This window comes from Gallus gallus, chromosome 5 (genome assembly GCF_016699485.2).
Source record: "Gallus gallus isolate bGalGal1 chromosome 5, bGalGal1.mat.broiler.GRCg7b, whole genome shotgun sequence".
In the NCBI taxonomy this organism is placed as follows: Eukaryota; Metazoa; Chordata; class Aves; order Galliformes; family Phasianidae; genus Gallus; species Gallus gallus.
This window is the reverse complement of record NC_052536.1, coordinates 6,533,112-6,553,978: the sequence shown is the minus strand read 5'-3', so window position 1 is coordinate 6,553,978 and position 20,867 is coordinate 6,533,112. Positions and strand designations below refer to the sequence as shown.

Sequence of the window (20,867 nt, the reverse complement as noted above, 5' to 3'; positions counted from 1 at the left end):
AACGGAATGTTAAATTGTAAGTCAAATATTAAATGCAAGTATGCTATGTGTAGATAAGAGGATTTACCAATAATGACTTGAATAGTTTAGATTGAAAGAAACGTTTGGGTGGTGACACTATCTTCCCTTCCTCATGATTATGCAGAAGGATTGATTTGATTAATTCTAAGCAAACCTTAATGTGATCAGCACAGTATTAATTTTTAATCTCTTCAGTGGCTGCAGCTACTCAAGCTCCTAGCAGGAATTGTAGGATATTATGTTAATTACAAAAATTTATGCTGAGCCTTCCTTCTTTGGTAGATGCCCTATGTAGTTTAAAGTCCATGTCACTTAATGGAAGTAATTGATTTTTAGTCTGTGTCTTTATAAGTGTAAATGACTGCCACATCTTCCTGTGATCATAGCCCTAGAGTTCTGTTTGCCTAGTTGTCTCAGATATTTTCAATCCGTTTATTATTTTTTCTGCTCTCCTCTAAAATTTCTCTCCTATTTGTCCTCTTTGTGCCTCATTATGGTTCCCAAACTGAATGCAGCACTTCCAATTGATGCCAAGCCAGTGCTGAGTAGAGTGGAATAAGCACCTTGCTCATGTGATACATGGTATTTCTGTTAAAACAGCCCAGCATGGCATATTATCTTTTCTTTTCTTTTCTTTTTTTTTGCAAGAGCATTAAAATAACTTGTGTTCTGTTTATCATCTCTTATTGTCAGATTTCCTGTCTGTGCTACTATCTAAATAGCTAATATGTTTTTTTTTTTTTGTTCAAGCATTTGATTATTCCTGTCTCTATATTTCTCTTGATTTTTGAGTTGATTAGTTTTAGTGCATTATTCCATTTTTCAAACTGCCTTTAAACTCAGAAACATTAAGACTTGTCCCTTTCTGTGTATGGACAGGTGCAGCACTTCGGATCTGCGCCGCAGGAATGGAATGGAAACTACGCTCATCGAAGGCAGCAGGCCTACATCCCAGCAAGCGTTGCCAGTCACGCTTTCTCCCTTCCACAAGGAAGTCCAAACCCCACTACTGTGCACGCGCATCTCTCTGGAAGCACCCACCTGGGAGGACAGCCTGCTATTCTTCCGTACCCATCGTCAGCACCCCTTAGTACTGCTGCACCCGTTGCCCACCTCCTTGCTTCGCCATGTACCTCAAGACCCTTACTGCAACATCCAACGTACAACATATCTCACCCCAGTGGTATAGTTCACCAAGTTCCAGTTGGCATAAATCCCCGTCTCTTACCTTCCCCAACCATTCATCAGACACAGTACAAACCAATTTTTCCACCACATTCGTACATTGCAGCATCACCTGCTTACACGGGATTTCCATTGAGTCCAACAAAACTCAGCCAGTACCCATTTATGTGAGAACTCAAGTAGAGTATAATTGAGGAAGCTCAATGATACAGAAGTTTGACTTAAGAAGAAACATGGTATTTATTAAATATTAGCCATGGCACAACAGGAAAATTATTTTTTTGAATCATGTAGACTTGGGTGCAATTTAAACAACTCTGAGCTTTAAAAAAAAAAAAAAAAAACTCACTTTTAATGTGTTTTGCACATTTGGTATAACTTGTCTTTGGTCATGTTATCTTCTTATATAGTAACTTTAGACAGGTGACTTACGGGAGCAGAAGTCTGGTTTTGCTCCTGCTATTTTTTATAAAATTGCCTTCTAACTAGTGCAAGACACGTCTACATTTGGAAGCCATTCAGTGTACAGAATTAGAGCAACAGATGCACATATGTCAGCAGTACAGTGTAGAAGTAACTTGTTTGTATTACGTACCTTGGTGTTTAAATGTTGAGTCACTTATCTAAGAGTTGGGCTGTTGTTCTTCACATTGCATGTGTCTTTTGCATGGGCAAAGAAGCCTAAACATTGCTCTTAAATGTCGTTGTCCTAATAATCTCAGCTGCATTGTAAACTGTTCCCACACATAGTGCCTTAAATATTTGAGGTTGTTAATGTTATTACTTATATATCAATGTTGAGGACTGCAGCACTTAAAAATTCAGATCTGCTGATTTTTTGATAGCGTATTGCTCATTTTGGGTTTTGTGTGGTATGATTTTAGTATTTGGTGTTTTTTCCTTATCGAGAAGGCAGCATGTTTTGCTGTAGCTGAATTCTGCTGTCTTTTTCTTTCCCAGAATGATCTAGCTTCAAGAAAAGACTTTAGTAGTGCTTAAGAAAAGTTGATTCAGTAACTCTCGAGTAGTGACACACAGCACAGTATTCCATACTGTTCAATGGAACTGCAATACAATCCAAGTAGTCTGTTTTACAAGTGTTTGTCTAATTGGGTATAATAAAATGTTAGAGGTGCGGTAGGCATGACTGGCTAGGCAATGAAAGAGAAGCAAAGTGCTCATCGACTCATGATGTGGTTTCATCTTAGCTTGAGCGAACCGTGCAGTATTCAGTAACTAGTAGCAGAATATTTACTATTGAAGCTTGAAAAGATGTGAGTTCTTTGTGTGCAATCTTTCATTTATGCATGGGAGAGATTTTAGTCTTTTTACATACTAGTATTTGTTTTAGCCTGTTGCGGGTGTTTGCTTATTTAATACATTCCGTCAGGGACGTAAATTACATGCTTTTTGCATTTTTCTTTTCCTTAGGAGGTGTGTCTTTCCGTTTTCCGTTTCGTTCAAATGAAGTTGCTTTTGCAGCACCAAAGACTTAATCATCCATTTCCTATAAAAGGTAGCTACTTTTTCATAGACCTCAAGTATACTGTAGTGTAGAGATGGGTTTTAAAGAAGGTATTAAACTGAGGCTGTGTTTTAGCTTATGGGCAAGTAATAAATTGTATCATTTATCTTGAATGTATCATAGATAAGCTGCTATATAATGATTGCCACTTCAGATAGCTGTGAAATTAGGTGATTAACTAGTTCTTTCTTAGCCTTCTAATTTCTGTACAAGTCTAATTACATGAAATAGAAGCCGGGTTTTGGGTTGTTCTTTTATTTTTTAATTCTTTTTTTTTTTTTCATGTTTGAAGTGTCGTAACTACTATACTGTAAATGAGGAAAGATGATTGCGTATGTTTTTTTGGGGTGTGTTATTTGCATCAGTATTTTATCTCCATTAACTTTGAGCTCATCACTGCATATAAATGGATGTATTGATGTAACTTAATTTTTTTTTTTATGTTTTCATATTGGCATTGTGTAGACACTTAAGAAGCTGCATCTTGCAGGCTTGACTTAACTTTTTTTTAAAACAAAATCTGGAATACAATCTTTGCAATGTTGACTGGAATAAGAGTGCAAAGCATTTGAGTTTAACTCTGTCAATAAGCTAATAACTGGTAAACTTTTTCTTTACTCCACTAACACAAGCAGTGTTTTATTTAATGAATGTCTGAATGAAATCAATGTGCCTACATTTGATTTATTTTTTAAGTAATAACTAAAATACAACAGTATTAGATCATTAAAAAACAAAAAACAAAAACAAAATACCAGCAGTACGTTTTTAATCACACTGAAAATTAAGAAACCTAACTTTTTCCCAAAAGTTTCAGTGTTTTTAGTAATCAACTCTATGCATTTTGTACAAGTATAGATGTATATATAAAGTATGCATTAGAAACTAGGAGCATCCTGATTAATTTGAAATCTTACCAACCTATATATGAATCCTAATGCTCTAATTGGATATCCACCTTATCACTTCAAACTTGTGCTGTACGGTCCAGCAGATTGCTTTTTTTGTTAGCTCCCTCGTGTTGGGAATCGACACTTTTCTGGTGCTTACTCCATTGCAGGCAATGGACACACCACGAATCACCAATGCAAATGGAGTCGATGAATTTTGTATTGTGATAACAAACAAACGAAAAATACTGCATTGTTTTTCTTTTCCGGGGCCATGGGGATCGTCATTGGTCTGATGGACTTACTGCGCTTTCTTTTTAACGTGCTTGAGGTTTGAAGCTACTGTGCTTGTTAAATTGACACAATTACCTGTATACCAACAGTATCCTACCCTACGCAGGACAAAGTTGCTGTAAATGTGCCCCACGTTAGATCTGCTGCTCTTTCTGCATATGGTAACTTTAGAAGTGTCTGCATTTCAGCGGGCGACATAATTGGGTTTCTGCCACAGCTTAAATTCAGCATAGTGGATGGCTTTTCCCCAGTCCTGCAGTACATCCCAAGAGCATGGATTCTTGTGTCCAGGGCCCACCTGCAGGACAGAAGCGTTAGGCAGAGGGCCCGTCCCTGGAGGAAAACAAAAGTCATCCTCTGAGAAGCATTTATATGTGTTACTGTTTTATTGCCTTTTTTAAATAAAACACTGCATGACTACAGAACTGCATATCTGCATATTACTTTAATTTGCAAGATTTTCTATGGATTTCTCGTTCGGTTTTTAACTTCAGGGTGTTTTATTGGTCAAATATGCTACTGTATTAACTTTTTTTTTTTTTTGAGGGGTTTTAATTTTTAAACTTTCTGTTTTTACTGCTAATTAACTTGGTTTGTGTTAAGCAAAAGTTAAATCACACTGCAAGCTGTAGGAAGACTTGTTCTAGAATTACCCAGTGATAAAGACTTGATTAATGAGTTTGAACTGTTACTGTTTAACAATCTGTAGACTCGTGGCTTTCTTTTTCTCCTTTTCCTTTTGTTCTTTCTTTCTTTCTTTCTTTCTTTTTTGTTTGCTTTGGATTTCTATGCTACACTAGTTCGCCATGTAGCAATTGCACTGTGCAATATTACAATATGAGGACTGGGAAAATTTTTTATGGATGTAATGTCTCTTACAGTTTGCGATAGTAATTCTTTCTAGTTCTCAGTGATTTAAATGTGACCAAGCCTTCTGTACTTTGTCACAAAAAGCGGGTTTTCCAGGTGACTATTTTGGTGAGTGTCAAAATAAGAATTTATGGTGTATTACTGTCGAGATTCACTTTGAATTAAAATATATATTGCAGCAAATGCGGTTTGGTGGCTTTCATTTCCCTTGTTGTGTTACGGCAGGGCTGTGGGTTGAGGTAAAGGCAGTGAAAATCCACGTGTGGGGGCCCAGCTCTTAAATTCCAGTGCAAAGTGGTCAGAGACCATCTGACAAAGCTCCTTCCTGCAATGCAACACTGCTCCTTAGAACGTATGAAAGCACATCTCTGCCCAAATACTGGATGTGTGTATTGCTTTGAACGCTGCTTCCTTTTCATTCTTCGTGTTCAGACGTGCAAACTGTTGGATTTCAAATACATACTGATACTGGTTTTTGTCTCTTGCATTTCCCACAGAAAATGGGGCCATAGCTGTGGTGTATTTCTCATTCTTCATTGTTTGTTGTTTCCACAATGAAGGTCTGCCTGTGAAGCCCGTACTGTTCTTGCTTTAACAGTAGTGCCCAGCTGTCCCTGTGCGCTCTCCCATTGGGTGGAGGAACAGGGCTGTGGAAGACAATTAGGAATAAGTAACCTTCCTCTCAACTGAAGATTACTCGGCCACCGCTGGTTCCAAGTGTGGAGAGCGTTTTTCCTGTCACTATCTGCACAGGACAAATCTACACTGGTGTTGCAATAGCATTCATTCAATGAAGATCCTTTCAGAGCCAGTGGAGGTTGTCACATGCTGTAGAAGTGGAGTGGGACAAGCTGGCTGAGGACGATGCTTTGTTTTATCAATGAATTAGCTTTGGTTTTCAGCTGGAGAGATGGGTCAGTCTGTGGGGAGCAACAGAGGAGCTGCTGTTCCCTATGGCTCACAAAGCAATTCAGGCCTGATGATGACGGCAGATTGGCATTAATCAGTGCAGCTCGGGCATACAGTAATTTCCACTTCCATAATGAATGAAGGCAGCGTGAGTCAAAGTATGGGTATGGTACTACGCTGAGTTTGTGCTTCCCTACTGGCTGAATGTCTCACACACATTCTGTGTGGTTCAGTGCTCTGGGGATGCTGGAGAAATAGTGGGTGACACCACGACCTGTGTGGCCAGCATGAGAGGAGTTAGGTCCTGCTGTGTGGGGAGGCACATCGTGGGTAAGGCTTGGTGGGGACCCGTGTTCTCCCTACCATTGGCAAGCTGCGTTTTATCTTTCAGAAGAGCTGGGGATGCACTGCGAGCAGACTCAGATGGTTCTAAATGGCTCAGTCTTGGGGAACAGCACCGGCCGTTCTTCAGTAGAGAGTAATGAGGCTGGGTTTCAGCCAGAGTTGTTCGTGTCAACCAACGCGGAGCCTCTGGCCAACGTGGAGAGATCGTCACTGTCACAGGGATTTATCGACGGCGATTTTGTTAGGACAAAAGCTAGAAAGGACGCGATGGGAATGGGTTTTAGACGGGAGACAACGGACGGGGAGAGCTACGGCCGCCAGGGGGCACTGAGGCGTCGGGCCGCCTTTAAGGCGCGAGCCGCCCGCTTTACTATCAGCCGCGGAACTGCCATCTTTTCTTTGTGATAATCATTAGCGGTCATCACGTGCGAAGAGCGAGCAGAACGGCACAAACGGGGCGCAGCAGCGGCGCCGGGCACGGCGGCCTCTCCTCGAGCCGGGCTCGCGACCCGCAGCCCGTGACGCCTCGCGGGTTGCTGGGGGTGTCCCGGCGGCACCGCCCCGCCGCGCGCTGCCCGCCCCTCGCGTTCGGCAGCCGCCGTGCGGCGCAGGGCGGGCGCTGGCGGTGAGGGGAGCGCTGTGTGGATGAGGCTCCCCGCCGCCCGCCCGCGGCCGGAGGGCTCGCGCCGCTGAGGGGCAGCGCATCCTGCGGCGTTGGCCGCCGGCACCATGCGGAGCTCCCCGCTCCTCCTCCTTCTCCCGGTGCAGCCCCAGCTCTAGAGCCCGGTGCGGCGGGGCCGAGCGAGGCGCGGGGATGCTGCGGCGGGCGGCGGGCGGCGGGGCTCACCCCGCGGGGCCCCGCTCCGCTCCCGGCTCCCCGCGCCGGGCCCCGGCCGCCGTGCTGCTGTCTCCGCTGCTGCTGGTCGCCATCGTCGCGCTCGCCCCCGGCGCCCGCGCGGAGCGAGGTAAGGAGCCGAGGCCGGGCGGGGGGCGCCGGGTTGCGGCCGTCCCTGCAGGACCGTCGGGCTGAGGGGCGCGGGAGGGTTTGTGGAGCGGTGCGTGCGTGTGTGTGAGGCGGGGTCCGTACCCCCCGCTGACCTCCGTGCAGGCGCGGCTCCCGCGGGCAGCGGCTGTGTGCGCCCTCAGGCGCCGAGCGCGGTGCTCGGGATGTGGTGGAGCGTAGGAAGAGGCTGGAGCCGGCACGCGGCCGCGTCTGGGGAAAGAAATAGGAGCGCGGTCCGCGCTCAGAGGCTGTTAACGTGGGCATGTGCGGCGGTGCCGGTTCTGTAGCCGGACCGAGGGCTTTCCTCACTGCAGGCTGCACGCCGGCAGAGCGGTGCTCGCACTCCGTTCCTTGTTCTCAAATGCTCCGGGTTGATATATTTCTGCAAGCCCAACTGCCCCGTGGTCGGAGGGCTGGCTCGTCTTTTCCTGTGCTTGACAATTCGGTCTGCGTTTCCTACGAACTCTTTCTCCGCGCCTGAATTACGAAACGTCCCTCGGCTCAGAGCAGCCGATCCCTCATGGCTGTATTTGAAAGCCCAGCTATCGCTGACAATGGAGCGCGGTGCCTCCTCGCCGCCGGAGCCAACGCAAGTGTGGTGCTGCTGTCCCTTTGCCGTGTGTAACACACACTGCCGACCCCTGCATCGCTGTCCATCGGTGCGAGATCCGAAGGTGTTTGAAGATATCCCTGTGGGTATTGCATAGCCTGCAGCTTGGGAAGAAAAGGTGGGGAGCTACGCTGGCGCTGATCACAGCCCAAAGCGACAGCACACCTAACAGGCAGGGTGAGAAATCCCACCACCGGTGGCACTGCGTGGGGACTGTGGATGGTCAGGCAGCTGTGCTGAGGTGCTTAATCCATTGCAGCGAACGGGTTTGGGAGCTGCAGCTGAGGTTGCATGCAGTGCTGCGTTAGTCCTATCCAGCGCTTGTTGGTAATTGTTACTGTTGTGGTGCGTGAATTGGGATTCTATCAGCGTGAAGAGCTCAGTCCTCCAGCGAGGCAGAGCGAATCGATGCTGTCTCCTGTTGAGACTGGGGGCAAAGTGTACGGCCAGGATTCATTCGAGGGCACTAATTTGGTCTAAGGTTAGCTTCTGTATGGTTGTGTAGGCCAGGCTCCGTGTCAGTCTGCATTTCTGTTACGGAAATGTGCTTGTACTGATTTACTGTGATGTAAATGGCTCCTGCAGCAGGTCTGCTGGCATGAGGTCCGAGTGGTGTTAAGTGGTGCCTTAAACGATGGGAAAAGCATGATGTCCCGCAGCGTTTTTAAGACAGCTTTCTCCATGGGGGGGTATTCCCGCATATGGGAAATGACCTATGTGCAACATGTGGCAGTGCTGTGAGTGAAAACGAAGTGGGGAGCTCAGGGCACGTGGGGTGAAGCCTCACCTGCTGCCAGTGCTTCAGGAGGCAGCTCACAGGTTGCACAGCTGTGGTAGCAATGCTTCCCTCGGCCTCAGGGAAAATCCAACACAGGGGAAGAGATCTCCCTGCCAGGAGCTCTTGGCAGGACGAGATGTGGGGCTCTGGGGGTTGGCTTTCCCATATTCGTGACTCTGAGCCAGACCTCAATGCTTTTGCCACCCAATGGGGAGTGACTGGATTTCTAGCTGTAGGTCAAAAGCATGACTGTTAATTTCAGAAATGTTTCACGCTTCTTTACCTGAAGACTTACAGGTCTTCATTGTCCTTCTACATGTTGTGTTTGTTTGGCCTCTACAAATGATAAACTTATCAGGGAAAGCTCTCTTTCTTTTTGTGTGTCTGCTGAACACCCGCACAGTGAGATCTCATCTTAATTAACAGCAATTCCAAACCCAGTGACTCTGCCTCCAGCACAGCTCTCGCAGCTGGAGCTTTGGCTGAACAACTTGGAGAGCGCTTCGTGCCAAGTGCTAAATTGCCACTGCCACCTCCTGTGGCCCATGGGGTCTCAGTGGATGGCAGTGACCCAAGCACACTGCCTGAACTGCGCCAGAGGAGCCAGGATTGGCATGTATGCCATGTGTGCTTCAGGTGCTACATTGCCATAGGAGGTGCTGCAGAAGTGAGGGCCAGGAGTGGATTGGGGCATAGGGTGCTCCCTCAATGCGCTTTTGTGTGAAGGAAGGAGAAGAGGGTGTATGTAGAGGCAGGATTCTGTTATCCAGCACTATGAACCCGGGATTTGATGAAATCAGTAATTTCAACTTGTCCTACTGGTGTTCTGTCTGATTAGCTCAACAAGAGTAAAATATGTGCGGACACTCTGTTGAAGAATGGGCAGATGAACAATGAGAAGTTCAATTTCTAACTCTTTATTCAAGGTAATATGGAGATCTACAGCGTGGGTGGGAAGACTTTGGCCTCCAGGAGCACACAGAAGATGTTTTTTTGGTGGGTTGGATGGGTACACTGGATTTTAGTTGACAGGTCAGGAGTTACCTTGCTCCCGCTACTTCCTTGGATCTGAGTTATTCTCCATATTGCTTTATAAAAATAACCCTGGCTTTAGCGTTCGCTTAGATACAAGACACTTCAAATTCATGTGTGCTGAAACAACTGTGACAAAACTGTTCTTGTTAGATTACAAGAAGCAACCTGAATCTTTGATGAGGTTGGAGGGACTCCATGTTTTGTCTGTGTAGAACGCTTACTGCTTGCCGTAGAGCGATGGTTAGCGAAGAACTCAATCTGAGCCATGGTCAGTCATCCAGTAACGCACTGGATATCTGATGGCCTCTGGTCTTCACTGTGCTGCTCTCTGAAATCTCACGCACCAGCTCAAGATCAGGTTGATGAACAAGGAGCAAGGGAGTGTGAGTAATTTGCTGTTTATGACATTTTCTTATCCGTGTGGGAACGGTTGTTTCTGCTGAAATAAATACTGATGATATTTGCATATGAATTTAGGCTTCAACATCCAAACATATCAACGTTTCATTAAAAATAATGAGCGTTTCAGTGTTTATGTACTGTTTTCACTCCCTTCTGCAGAGTCTGAGGAAGGAGCTACTATACTTGCTGAACTAATATGCACTTTATGTGTAATCTAAAGGGACAGTGCCTTCCTACCGTCAAGGTGGGGTGCCACTGGTAGGCTTTGGACACAGGTCCACCCAATGGAGATATTCAATTACAGGAAAACAGTCTTCTGTACATCTCACACAAGTGGTTTGTTGCTAAAATGGTTACACTAATTGTGGTACAGTTGGTCTTTCTGTCTGAGATTGCCTTTCTAATGCTAACGGTAAGGGTCAGGTTCATGGAGAATAGAAAAACACCAGTGAAAGTTCCATTTGGGGAGAGGGAGGAAGGAATTAAAAATGAAAGAGCATCCAAAGATGGAAAACGTAAAAATTCAGACTTAAAAGGCAGTGTATTTCCACATTTTCTCCTATCCACATTGCTGTGCACCTCAGACTTCCTTCAATACCTTTTTGGTCATGTCATTGCCTGTTAGCGATACAGCAGTGTTGCTCTTGTAAGGGAAGTAACACAGTTGATTTCTACTGACTTTGTTTACAGTCTTACATGTTTTTTCTTCTACTTTTTTTTCCCATGGGTTCTTCATGTTCAAACAATGTAGGTATTCCCGCCATGCGGTGCAGTGTTCAGGTATTACAGTCAGGTTTGATGCATCAGTGGGTGAAGCAGCAGGAGGTTGGCTCCTGAAATGTCTCCTATTTTCTCTGCATATCTGTATGTTTTCTTTACAGTGACCAAAAAGCCTAGTTTGTGATTCTGGCTGCTGCCTAGGAAATTCTGTTAACATGATACACATATGGATCATATGCATTGTCTTCCCATGTGCTCACGCAGTGGGATGGTGACAAAAAATTCCTGAAGGAAGCCAATACAGATGAAGATCCATCTGTAGATCAGTTCATTAAAAAGCAGCAGAGCTATTCTGCATCACTGCGTCAGCGATGTGCTGTTTTCATTGCAGCATCTTCTACATGCATGTAAATAAAACGTCTTCAATTAATTTGTGTTTGAGAGGTATGGATTTTGTAAATTCAAGCTTGTATACTCACTATCTCGGATAACACAACCATGGTGTTTTTATAATCATTTATAATCTATAATCGTGGATGTTAAGATACAGATTTTCTAAGTGTGCAAGTCAGAGGAGAGGTTAAACATTTAAGCGCATGGAAATTAAAATGTCAGAAGACACATTCCTAAGAAATGGCAAACAAAGATTGTTGCATTATTTTTCAGCGGTAGCTATAAAACAGTGAAATAACTGAGGCTGATAGAATATGCTGGCAACCAACATAGGGATGGCAAGAAAAGAAGTGGGAAACTGAAGTTTATCCTTGGGAACAGGTTGCTGCCAAGCAGCTGTGCTTTGTTTTGAAAGGTATAAAAATGGCTGAGATCATGTTATGTTGTTGGCCACTGAAGTTCTGAGAAGCTGATGGAAAAGAAACCATTTCAGGCTTGCCTCCTTCTTTCTACAGCTTGCTTTTGAACTGATGAGCAGCTTAGGCTGATGAAGGTATTTGTGCTGCAAGACCGGATAGTTATGAGGGCTGTGGCTGGTTAAGAAAGAGAATGCATTTTTACGGTTCTCTATTGCAGTTGTCTTCAATGTGTGGTCTTTATGCGCCGCGTATAGTTTGGATGGGGTGCTGTTTGTGGATCTCCAACTGTGAAGAAAAGCATTACTTTCCATCCTTCCCTTTTACTTTCTGTGGCTAATGAAAAAAGCTCTTGAACTCCCGTTGCATAATTAATATGAAAATATCGAGTGCTTTTCAAAAGGAATTTCACTAGCACGTCACCTACCAATTGCTCAGACACAGCTTTGTATACCACTCAGAACCCCTATACAGAAATCCTGCTGGCCAGCTTGGGTTGTTCCTGAGCACATACAGCATTTCCTCTGTCCTCTCACATGGACAAGAATAGTGAAAGTTGGGGGTGGGCGGTGATCAGCTGTAAGGAGGCATGTGGAACACAGGAAAAACTATTAGTAACAGATTTGTGGGTAAGGAGGTCAGAAAGGAATCACTGACAGCTTTGGATTTGTTTCCTGCATATGGTGGAACTTAAGATTTCCTATTTTTCAGTGACTAACAGCTCTGGGCAGCTTTTAATAATCTTTAGAATACTATGCAATCCTAATTAATTTTTTTCAGGGGCTGGGTAGTTCACCACAACTATCAGTGAAGGATATTGCTATCATGTTTGGAAATTTTTGTCTTATTTCTATGCTGAATATGTCCCACTTCGTTTGCTGGCCATCTTATCCACAAGATTGAAGTGCTCTGAAGTATCTTTTTCATGCTTAAGTACTCACACTGTGATCAAGCCATGCCTTTCACTTTGAGTTCCCAAATGGCTCAGTCGAAGGCACATCTCCCACACCTTTCATCATTCCTGTGAGCCCTTCTTGAAGTGCTGCTGTCTGACATCTCTCTGGAGCTGCAGCCCCCAGAGCTGGGCTGGTATTCCTTGTCCTGCTGGCGCCAGCATCGGTGCCAGGTATAACACAGTGAACCAAGGCTGCTCCTGTACAAGTGGCCATTGATCTGATTATTCTCGTCTGCTTGCAAGACATTGTTTTTAGAGTAAGTCTACACTGCAGACTATGGTATAATCAAGAGAAGCAAAGCCAACAGTCCCTGAAGCTGCAGTGCTTTTCCTACTTCAGGAAGCAGCAGTTTGCTAAGTCACTATTCCCCTTCTTAGACACTTATCCCATGAAATTGATATATATTTCCATAGATGTATCTGATACATGGCCATATCTGCCTGCCTGCTTCATTACTCTTCTCTTTCCCAGTCTGTCACCTTTTATCAGAGAGAGTTTTTCCTTCCTCCAGGTTACAGATAAAAATGTTGAAGGCTGAGAATTGATCCCCATGGGGAGTCCATTAGAAGCACTGCTGCTCAGTTTAATCATTCTAAATCTATTGCATATGCACCATATTCATTTTATATTTTATTAATAAAAATTTGAAATATAAAGTCAAATGCCTTATTGAAATCTCAGGCTATTAGATCAAACTTGCAGTCTGATTTAAAGTGATTCATCATCTGTAAAAAATTTGTTCCTGGATGTTAATTATTCCATCCTTTTTTTTTTTCTTTTTTTTGTTCTTCGTTAATCAAATGCTTTCCCCACTAGATCAGTCCATCAGCTAGCAGCAGTATCAAAATATCCACTGGACAGCACTCATTTGCCCTGTTTAAATGCTACAGTATTATAGAACAAAGATCAATACTGGTCTTTGTTTGCTTTGTCTCCTAACATGAGAAATAATGGGCAATCACCAGGGGGGAAAAGAAGTCTAATTCAAGTGCTGACAGGGAGGGAGGTGTGGGTGGGGTGGCTTCCATGAACCCCCTCCATTCATCTCTTGAGGAGGGGGCGATGAAGAGGGAGGCTCTATCCAGAGCAAGTGCTAGATGGCCTCCCTCTGCCATCCTTGCCACAGATGTGCTGCAGGAGCTGCTCTACTGTTCCTGGGGAGGCCTCTGTGAAAGTCCTGTCTGTAACCCATGGAGAGGACAACCTTCATGCTGCTCAACAGGCATGGCATGAAGCAAGGGGAAGGTAGAGACAGACCCAACCTTCTTGCATGGAGAGCAGCTGGGGCTGAGCCTTGAGACCAGTCTATCAATCTAAGTGCTGAAAGCTGTGCCCATGAATGAGTTTCAGTGATTAGATTAAGGGAGGAGGGGACTGGGGATTATGTAATCAGGTGAGGACTAACTGTGTTGAATAGTTTTTTCTGATTACAAGACTGTCCAATATCTCTGTAGATATTTCAGACAGATAATGGGGTGCGAGGTGAACGCTGTTAAGACTTGATGCCTTGAGTGCACTTAAAGAAGTAGAGTATTACAGCTGTGTTACAGCTAGACTGCAGAGAATAACTTGTCAGGCTTTCAGCATGCTTAGTGAAACTGCATGATGATGGTGTTCTGCCTGGGGAAATATCAGCTCATCGAGAGACACTGCGAGTTGGGACCCCTGCGCTCAGTTCCCAGGTGCTGCCAAATGGTTTGTTATTATTATGTTTAAAATAACATACCTGTTATCTTAGAGTTACGCAGAAGGTTATGCACAGCCAGCCACCTTTCATTGCTGGGAGCTTGCAGTGTGTTCGTGGCAGAGGAGGTGAACCTGCAGCACAGTGTTCCTGTAGCAGAGTCAGCATTAAATAGTCTGGGATTCTGGAAACTGGACGCTTCTTGCAGGAGTGTAACTGGGAGTTGGAGATCTGCTGGTGAAAGCTCTGGTCTGGTTGGGGCCAACACTACCATTTGTGTTTATGAGGATGAGATCTCAGATATCATAGCCAGTTTTTCCTTTTTGAATGACTTCTTTTGGCTCTCTTCTTTTTGCAGTGTGGGGCTCGGTGCCCTATGTAGGAAACTCTGTGTGGAATTTGTCAATACTTCCCTCAGTTTTGTCCTCTAAATGCCCCCGAGCGAGCTGCTGCAATTAATGAAACTCTGAATGCTCAAAGGGAAGTGCACATGATGCTTATCTGAAATTAGACTGTGGTCCTCCAACACTGCAGATCTCTGGTCTCCATTAGATGGGCTGTCTGTGTCGTGTGTGTTTGGTTGAAAAGCCAATAGCTCATTTCAAAAATCAGTGATGAATTAAAAGTAAAGGATAACGATAACAGGACTGAGATAATAATGTATAGAATATTCAAATTCTATCAGATACATTAATACGTCCAATATTTTCAATATAATGCAGAAAATTAAAATTACCCCAGAGAGATAATCTTACAGGAAGATATTCTGGGAATGCAATTTGTTTTCAACAGCATTAACTGTAGGCTGCATTAATGTAGTGTATTATGCAGAGCCTGAGTAGGATAAATTTCTGTAGCTATTGTTACAAGTGTCCAAACAAGGAAATCTAAACTTGTCTTTGTAGGCAGTCACTGCTGAAATCTCTGCTATCTGCTTGTGCACACGGGAGATTTCTCAACATCTGTGAGATCTGTGTCTTGGACAGCTACACTCTTTGCTGGGTGAAGAACTGGCTGGATGGCCAGGCCCAGGGAGTGATGGTGAATGGAGTTAAATGCAGCTGGCGACCAGTCACAAGTGGTGACCAGGGGCTGGTATTGGAGTCCATCCTGCTTAAAATTATTATTAATGATTTGGATGTGGGAATTCAGCTCGCCTTTGGTAAGTTTTCAGATGACACCATGTTGGGGGGAAATGTCAATCTCCCTGAGAGTAGGAAGGCCCTACAGAGGAACCTGGGCAGGCTGGATCAATGGGCTGAAGACAACAGGAAGAAGTTCAAACGAGACCAAGCATTGGATCCTGAACTTCGGCCACAAAAAACCCCACACAATGCTATGGACTTGGGGCAGAGTGGCTGGCAAGGTGCGTGGAGGAAAGGGATCCAGGGACACTGGTCAACACTCGACTGAACGTTGAGCCAGCAGTGTGCCCAGGTGGCCAAGAAGGCCAACAGCATCCTTGACTTGTATCAGAAATAGTGCAGGCTGCCCAGAGAGGTGGTGGAGTCACAGTTCCTAGAGGTGTTTAATGAAAGGGCAGATGTAGTACTTAGGGGCATGGTTTAGTAGGCAATATTAGTGGCAGGGGTATGGTTGGACTTGATGATCTTAGACATCTTTTCTAACTTCAGTGATTCTATGATCTCCAGCATGTGAGCTCTGATTTGCCAGCTGTGTCTGAAGCATGGGCTATTGCTCCTGTAGAATTCCAGTTGAGTTTGTAGATCCAGCTGGGAGAGGCATCTTCAGAAGTGGGACAGGTGTTACTTGCTTGAACTACTTGCTGAATTGCTATGCAGGGAGTTAAAGAAACATGTACAGAATGACACTGATGCTTTCCTGAAGTGCATGCTTACACAAATTTAGGTGAGCAACAAATTGTACTGTTTTCCACTGTATGTTAAAAATTGTTATGAGAGGCATGTTTGGGCTCACTGGTTAGACTAGCCTTGCTGGAGAAAATAGCATTATTTAAGGGAAGAGGTGGTGAAGTTGCTTAATATTTGGATGTGCTTTGATGCACACAAATCCCCCCATGCATAGGGATGTTCTCTTGGTGAGGATACCCATTTTTCTTACCAACCTTAAAGATTCTGTGATACTGTATCAGTCATCTTGGCTACCATTAGTCATCTTGGCTCAGACTAAATGGTGTTTTAAGGCTCACCAAGGCACATTTCGGGGGAACGCAGAGAGCTGAGAGGTCAGCCAAAGCCTCAATCTGTTGGTGTAAACCTTCTGCCTGTCACTGAAGGATGCCAATGCCTCATTATGCCTCAGGTTGGATATTAGGAGGAATTTCTTCTCAGAAGGAGTGGTGAGGCATTGGCACAGGCTGTCCGGGAATGTGGTGGAGCCAGTGTCCCTGGAAGTGTTAAGAACCGTGGAGATGTGGCACTTGGGGACATGGTTAGTGGGCATGGTGGGGATGGGTTGGGGTTGAACTTGGTGATCTTAGAGGTCTTTTCCAAACTTAATGATGCTAAAGTTCTTAGTTTAATGTTGGTGTAAGACAGATTTTTTCATCTTTGTTTTATATTATCTTTGGTCGGCTTAGTTACTGAGTGAAGTCAGTGGGGCTGGGAGCCTCCCACCAGGCTCGTTGCTGAGAGCAAGCACCCCTGCGAGACCCAGAGCAACTGCTCCTTTCTTGGCACTGAGAGTCCCCACGTTGGCTTTGTGCTTTTATGGTTACTCAGTCAGAGGCACACTTCACGTTTCAAGGCTTTCCAAATTGAGATGCTTACCTAACTGCTTTTAGTATTTTTCTTTCTCTCTTTTCTTTTTTTTTTTTTTTCAGGCCAGCTCAGTCATACACTTTCCTGAGCATTTAATTCGATTTCTGCATTAATTCTGTATCAGGGAGTAATGAGAATAGGCAAAGAAAGGATAAGCAGGGCTTAAGTTATAAAACAGAACTGCCACGTGAATTTATTGCCTGTGGTTCTTTGGGACCCAGTCATCTGCTATGACTTCTTTTAATAGCGCGTTCTGACTTTAATGCGATCAAAACAAATGTAGCGTTTTGTTCCCGAGTTACTGTGGGATCCTGCTGCCTCGTGGTTGGCACTGATCACACTTGAAGTCGGCAGGAGCGCTGAGCCCAAAACACGGCACGCATGGGACACCGGGGATGTACGGCAGAGCCTTCCTGCTCTCTTTCTCTGGGCTCTTCCCATTCGAAACAGCAATCCTGTCAGCACATGGTTTTGTTTATATGAGCATTTATTTACATGCAGTCATCTTCCTCTGTCTTGTGTGCATTGTCCTGCTGAGTCCTTATGTGCAGGTCTAGCTCTTGCATTTATCACTGTGGCAGCAGTTGAGACTGTTCAGCTGTCTACCACTATGCTAGTCATGTTCAGTTAAAAAGGACAACAAAAAAGCCACAAACCACTAAAAAACCCCACGGTGCCCACGTTTAGAGAAAACACAAATTCTGTCTTATAGGATATCTTGTAGAGCTGTCCAATGCTCAACATCATTCTAAAACTAGCAACTCAGGCTCATTATTACATATAGCACTGAGGGTAATTTGATGAAATTAATGGAAGAAAGCAACTGTTTGTAAGAGTGTGTCACAGTGCTGTGGCAGGTATTTGAATGATACGCCCAGTGTAGTAAACTCGTATCCAAATGGAAAACCTTATGTGGTGTAGCGGTACTCATTACAGCTACTGCATCTTAAATGAGTTCATTTCTAAATACAGCTTGGAAATCTCTTACTGACTTTTTGCAGTGTTGATTTTTCTCATCTTCAGTGCAGATGCTGTGTTATTAACATCGTTTATGATACGAGCTGTTTACACTAAAGCCTCTAAGTGTGCCGTGGTAGTGTTACTACTTTTAACATTTTCTTGCATTATGGAATCTGACTCTGAAACATGCCTGACAATCTCTGGTGTAAATGCCTGGTTTCTGTGCTTGCCCTGTCTTCTCTGGAGCTGTTGGGCAGCTCATTTCCCATGACAGCACCAGGCTGGTGCCAGTGGCAACGTTGAGCTACTGTGCCAGCGCGCCATGTGCCCATAGCAGAGGGTTCCTGTGTTAGGAGCAGGATCAAGTTATTTTATCGTGTCTGGGCTTCCTACCAAACATGCTATGTCTTTGGTGATACAAATGAAATAAGTGTGCTGTATTGGTATTTAATTCATTTGCTGTTAATTTATTGAAAACTGTTAAAGAAGATGGAAGTAGATTAGAACATTGCTGAACAAGACAGGAGAAGCCTGTATACTCCTGCTTTATTGGATTGCTGGCAGCAGCACTGCACTTTGCTCTCAATGCTTCAACAATACATCATGGTTTATTGTTGTCCTTGCATATTTAGCAGAACTCCTCGTTACAGAAATAAAATAGGTGAAGTGTTATTAAGCTATTTATGTTGATAATTAAGTGTAGAGGTGACCGGACTTTAAGTTGCAAACATGATCAGTACAATTTATAGCTCACTGTAAAAGTGCACTAATTGTAGCCAAAGTATCAAATTTTTAATAGTTCCATGGAAAACTCTTTTTTTTTCTCATTTCATAGAATTATCAGGCAGCATTTCAAATTGTGAAGTCATTTTCACTAGATATATCTTAGACTTCAATTTCTTGTCTCCTAGAAAACTGTATAATATGTAGTGTGAAATTTTGTATTTTATTTGATATGCTATATGTGGGAGTAAATAAGAATTGTTCTATAGCTTAACATAGTCTTATGTTCTTCATGGGTCATTTATTATGTGTATTCCCTGTGAAATTTATACTGGCCTGACCAGCAGGGTAGTACACTGTAAAATGTTGTGTTCATGCATTACAACAGTACTATTAATTTTTATCCTGCTATGATTCACCCACCCCTTTGTGGTCATCTATTTGGACAGGACAAATGGCCTGGCAGTCTGTGGCTTGGACAGCTACACTCTTTGCTGGGTAAAAAAGACTGGCTAGGGTGCTGAACCCAGGGAGTGGTGGTTGAATGGAGTTAAATCCAGCTAGCAACCGCTCACAAGTGGGTCTCCCCAGGGATCAATGTTGGAGTCCATCCTGTTTAATGTTATTATTGATGATCTGGATCTGGAGGGAATTGAATGCACCTTCTGTAAGTTTTCAGGTGACGCCAAGTTAGGAGTTGTGTTGATCTCCGTGAGGGTTGGAAGGCTCTACAGAGGAACCTGAGCAAGCTGGATCGATGGGCTGAAGCCCGTGGGATGAAGTTCAAACAAGACCAAGTTCTGGGTCCTGCACTTTGGCCACAACAACCCCAGGCAATGCTACAGGCTTGGGCCAGAGTGGCTGGCAAGGTACGTGGAAGAAAAGGATCCAGGGGCACAGGTCAGCACTCAACTAAACATGAGCCAGCATGTTCGTGTGCCCAGGTGGCCAAGAAAACCAACAGCATCCTTGGCTTATATCAGAAATAGTGCAAGCAGACAGCAGGAGCAGGGAAGTGATCATGCCCCTGTACTCTGCCCTTGTGTGGCCACACCTTGGGCCCCTCACTACAGGAAGGACGTTGAGGCCCTGGAATGTGTCCAGAGAAGGGCAGTAAGGCTGGTGAGGGGTCTGGTGCACAAGTCTTACAGGAAGCAGTGGCTGAGGGAACTGGGATTGTTTAGTCTGGAGAAGAGGAGGCTCAGGGGAGATGTGGCTCTCTACAACTGCATAAAAGGAGGTTGTGGTGAGGAGGGGATTGGCCTCTTTTGGAAAACAGCAGCAGGACAAGAGGGATTGGCCTCAAGTTGCACCGGGGGAGGTTCAGTTTGGATATTAGGAAGGATTTCTTCTCAGAGGTGGTGGTAATGCAATTGGAACAGGTTGCCCAGGGAAATGGTGGCCTCACCATCCCTGGAGGTTTTTAATGAAAGAACAGATGTAGTAGTTAGGCGCATGTTTTAGTGGGCAGTAATGGTGGTAGATGGACAGTTGGACTAGATGATCTTAGAGGTCTTTTCCAACCTTAATGATTCTATGATTCATTACCTTAATGCAAAAGGTTGAGACTTGAGAACCTCTTGGTGAGGGAATTTGGTGTTGCTGTTGTTTTATTGCTGTAAAACTGGAGTAATTGCACTGAAATAACACCAAGGCTGCAAAAGGGTGCGGAAGTCTGGAAAGAGGTGTGCTAAACTTGCATTTTAACCTCAGTCTTGCCTGAAATGCTGTAATGTATATACTGAAGAATGATTTTCAATTTCATAGTCTCTTTTTTAAATTTATTTTTTAAGCTATTGAAGGCTTTTATTTGTTTTGAAAAGACTGGATCAAGAACTAGGAATGCAGCAGGGCTATGAAATGAAGGAACTTATCTGAGACGCTGCTGCCTCGGTTCTTGCAGAATCTGGAAGATGTTTTCTGCTGTGGGCAATGAATTGCAGAAAGGGAAAGGTCTCTTGGGACAAGACAGCTGAGATATGCTTTGGGCTTCTGAATGTAAAGGGTCAACACGAGCTCCTTCATGATGCTAACACAAGTAATTTAAACCAAATTTGGGGATTCTTCTCTTCCGAGTGTCTAGTTGGAGAAATCTAATGTCTAATTTACAGTATTTATTAAGAGTTTTGCCAACTGTGCTGAATTCTAACAGATCTTGAGTGAGTGAGCTGTGATTCTTTTTTTTTTTTTTTTTGAGATCTGTAATGAGTAGATTTGGCTGCATATGTATAGGGATAGTAAAAGACATTTTGACAGCAAGATAGCTCCATTTCTGTACTTCACACCCTTACTCCAAAGCATCTGCATGCTTATATTTTTCAAAGAAAAAGCTGCAGTAATTTCTGAGAGGACAAAATTTCCTTCCTAATTTCATTTTCTTAAAAGAAAAAAGAAAAAGAAGAAAAAA

At 44.1% G+C, this 20,867-nt stretch overlaps 2 protein-coding genes across 20 annotated transcripts in view; both read left to right on the top strand.

Moving 5' to 3' along the window:
• HIPK3 (homeodomain interacting protein kinase 3) overlaps positions 1-4,968 on the top strand; it is an 89,696-nt gene extending 84,728 nt beyond the window's left edge. For all 11 annotated transcript variants that reach the window (NM_001199411.2, XM_015286319.4, XM_015286318.4 and 8 more), the window contains 1 exon segment: positions 901-4,968. In NM_001199411.2, the coding sequence (NP_001186340.3) occupies positions 901-1,377 (477 nt within the window). In that variant the 3' untranslated portion in view covers positions 1,378-4,968.
• A 1,664-nt stretch (positions 4,969-6,632) lies between these two features.
• KIAA1549L (KIAA1549 like) overlaps positions 6,633-20,867 on the top strand; it is a 109,192-nt gene continuing 94,957 nt past the window's right edge. For all 9 annotated transcript variants that reach the window (XR_005860076.2, XR_005860077.2, XM_015286324.4 and 6 more), the window contains exon 1: positions 6,633-7,004. Coding sequence is in view for 7 of the 9 variants with exons in the window: in XM_015286324.4 (XP_015141810.1) it covers positions 6,854-7,004 (151 nt within the window). In the remaining 2 variants the exon portion in view is untranslated. The remainder of the gene's footprint in view (positions 7,005-20,867) is intronic.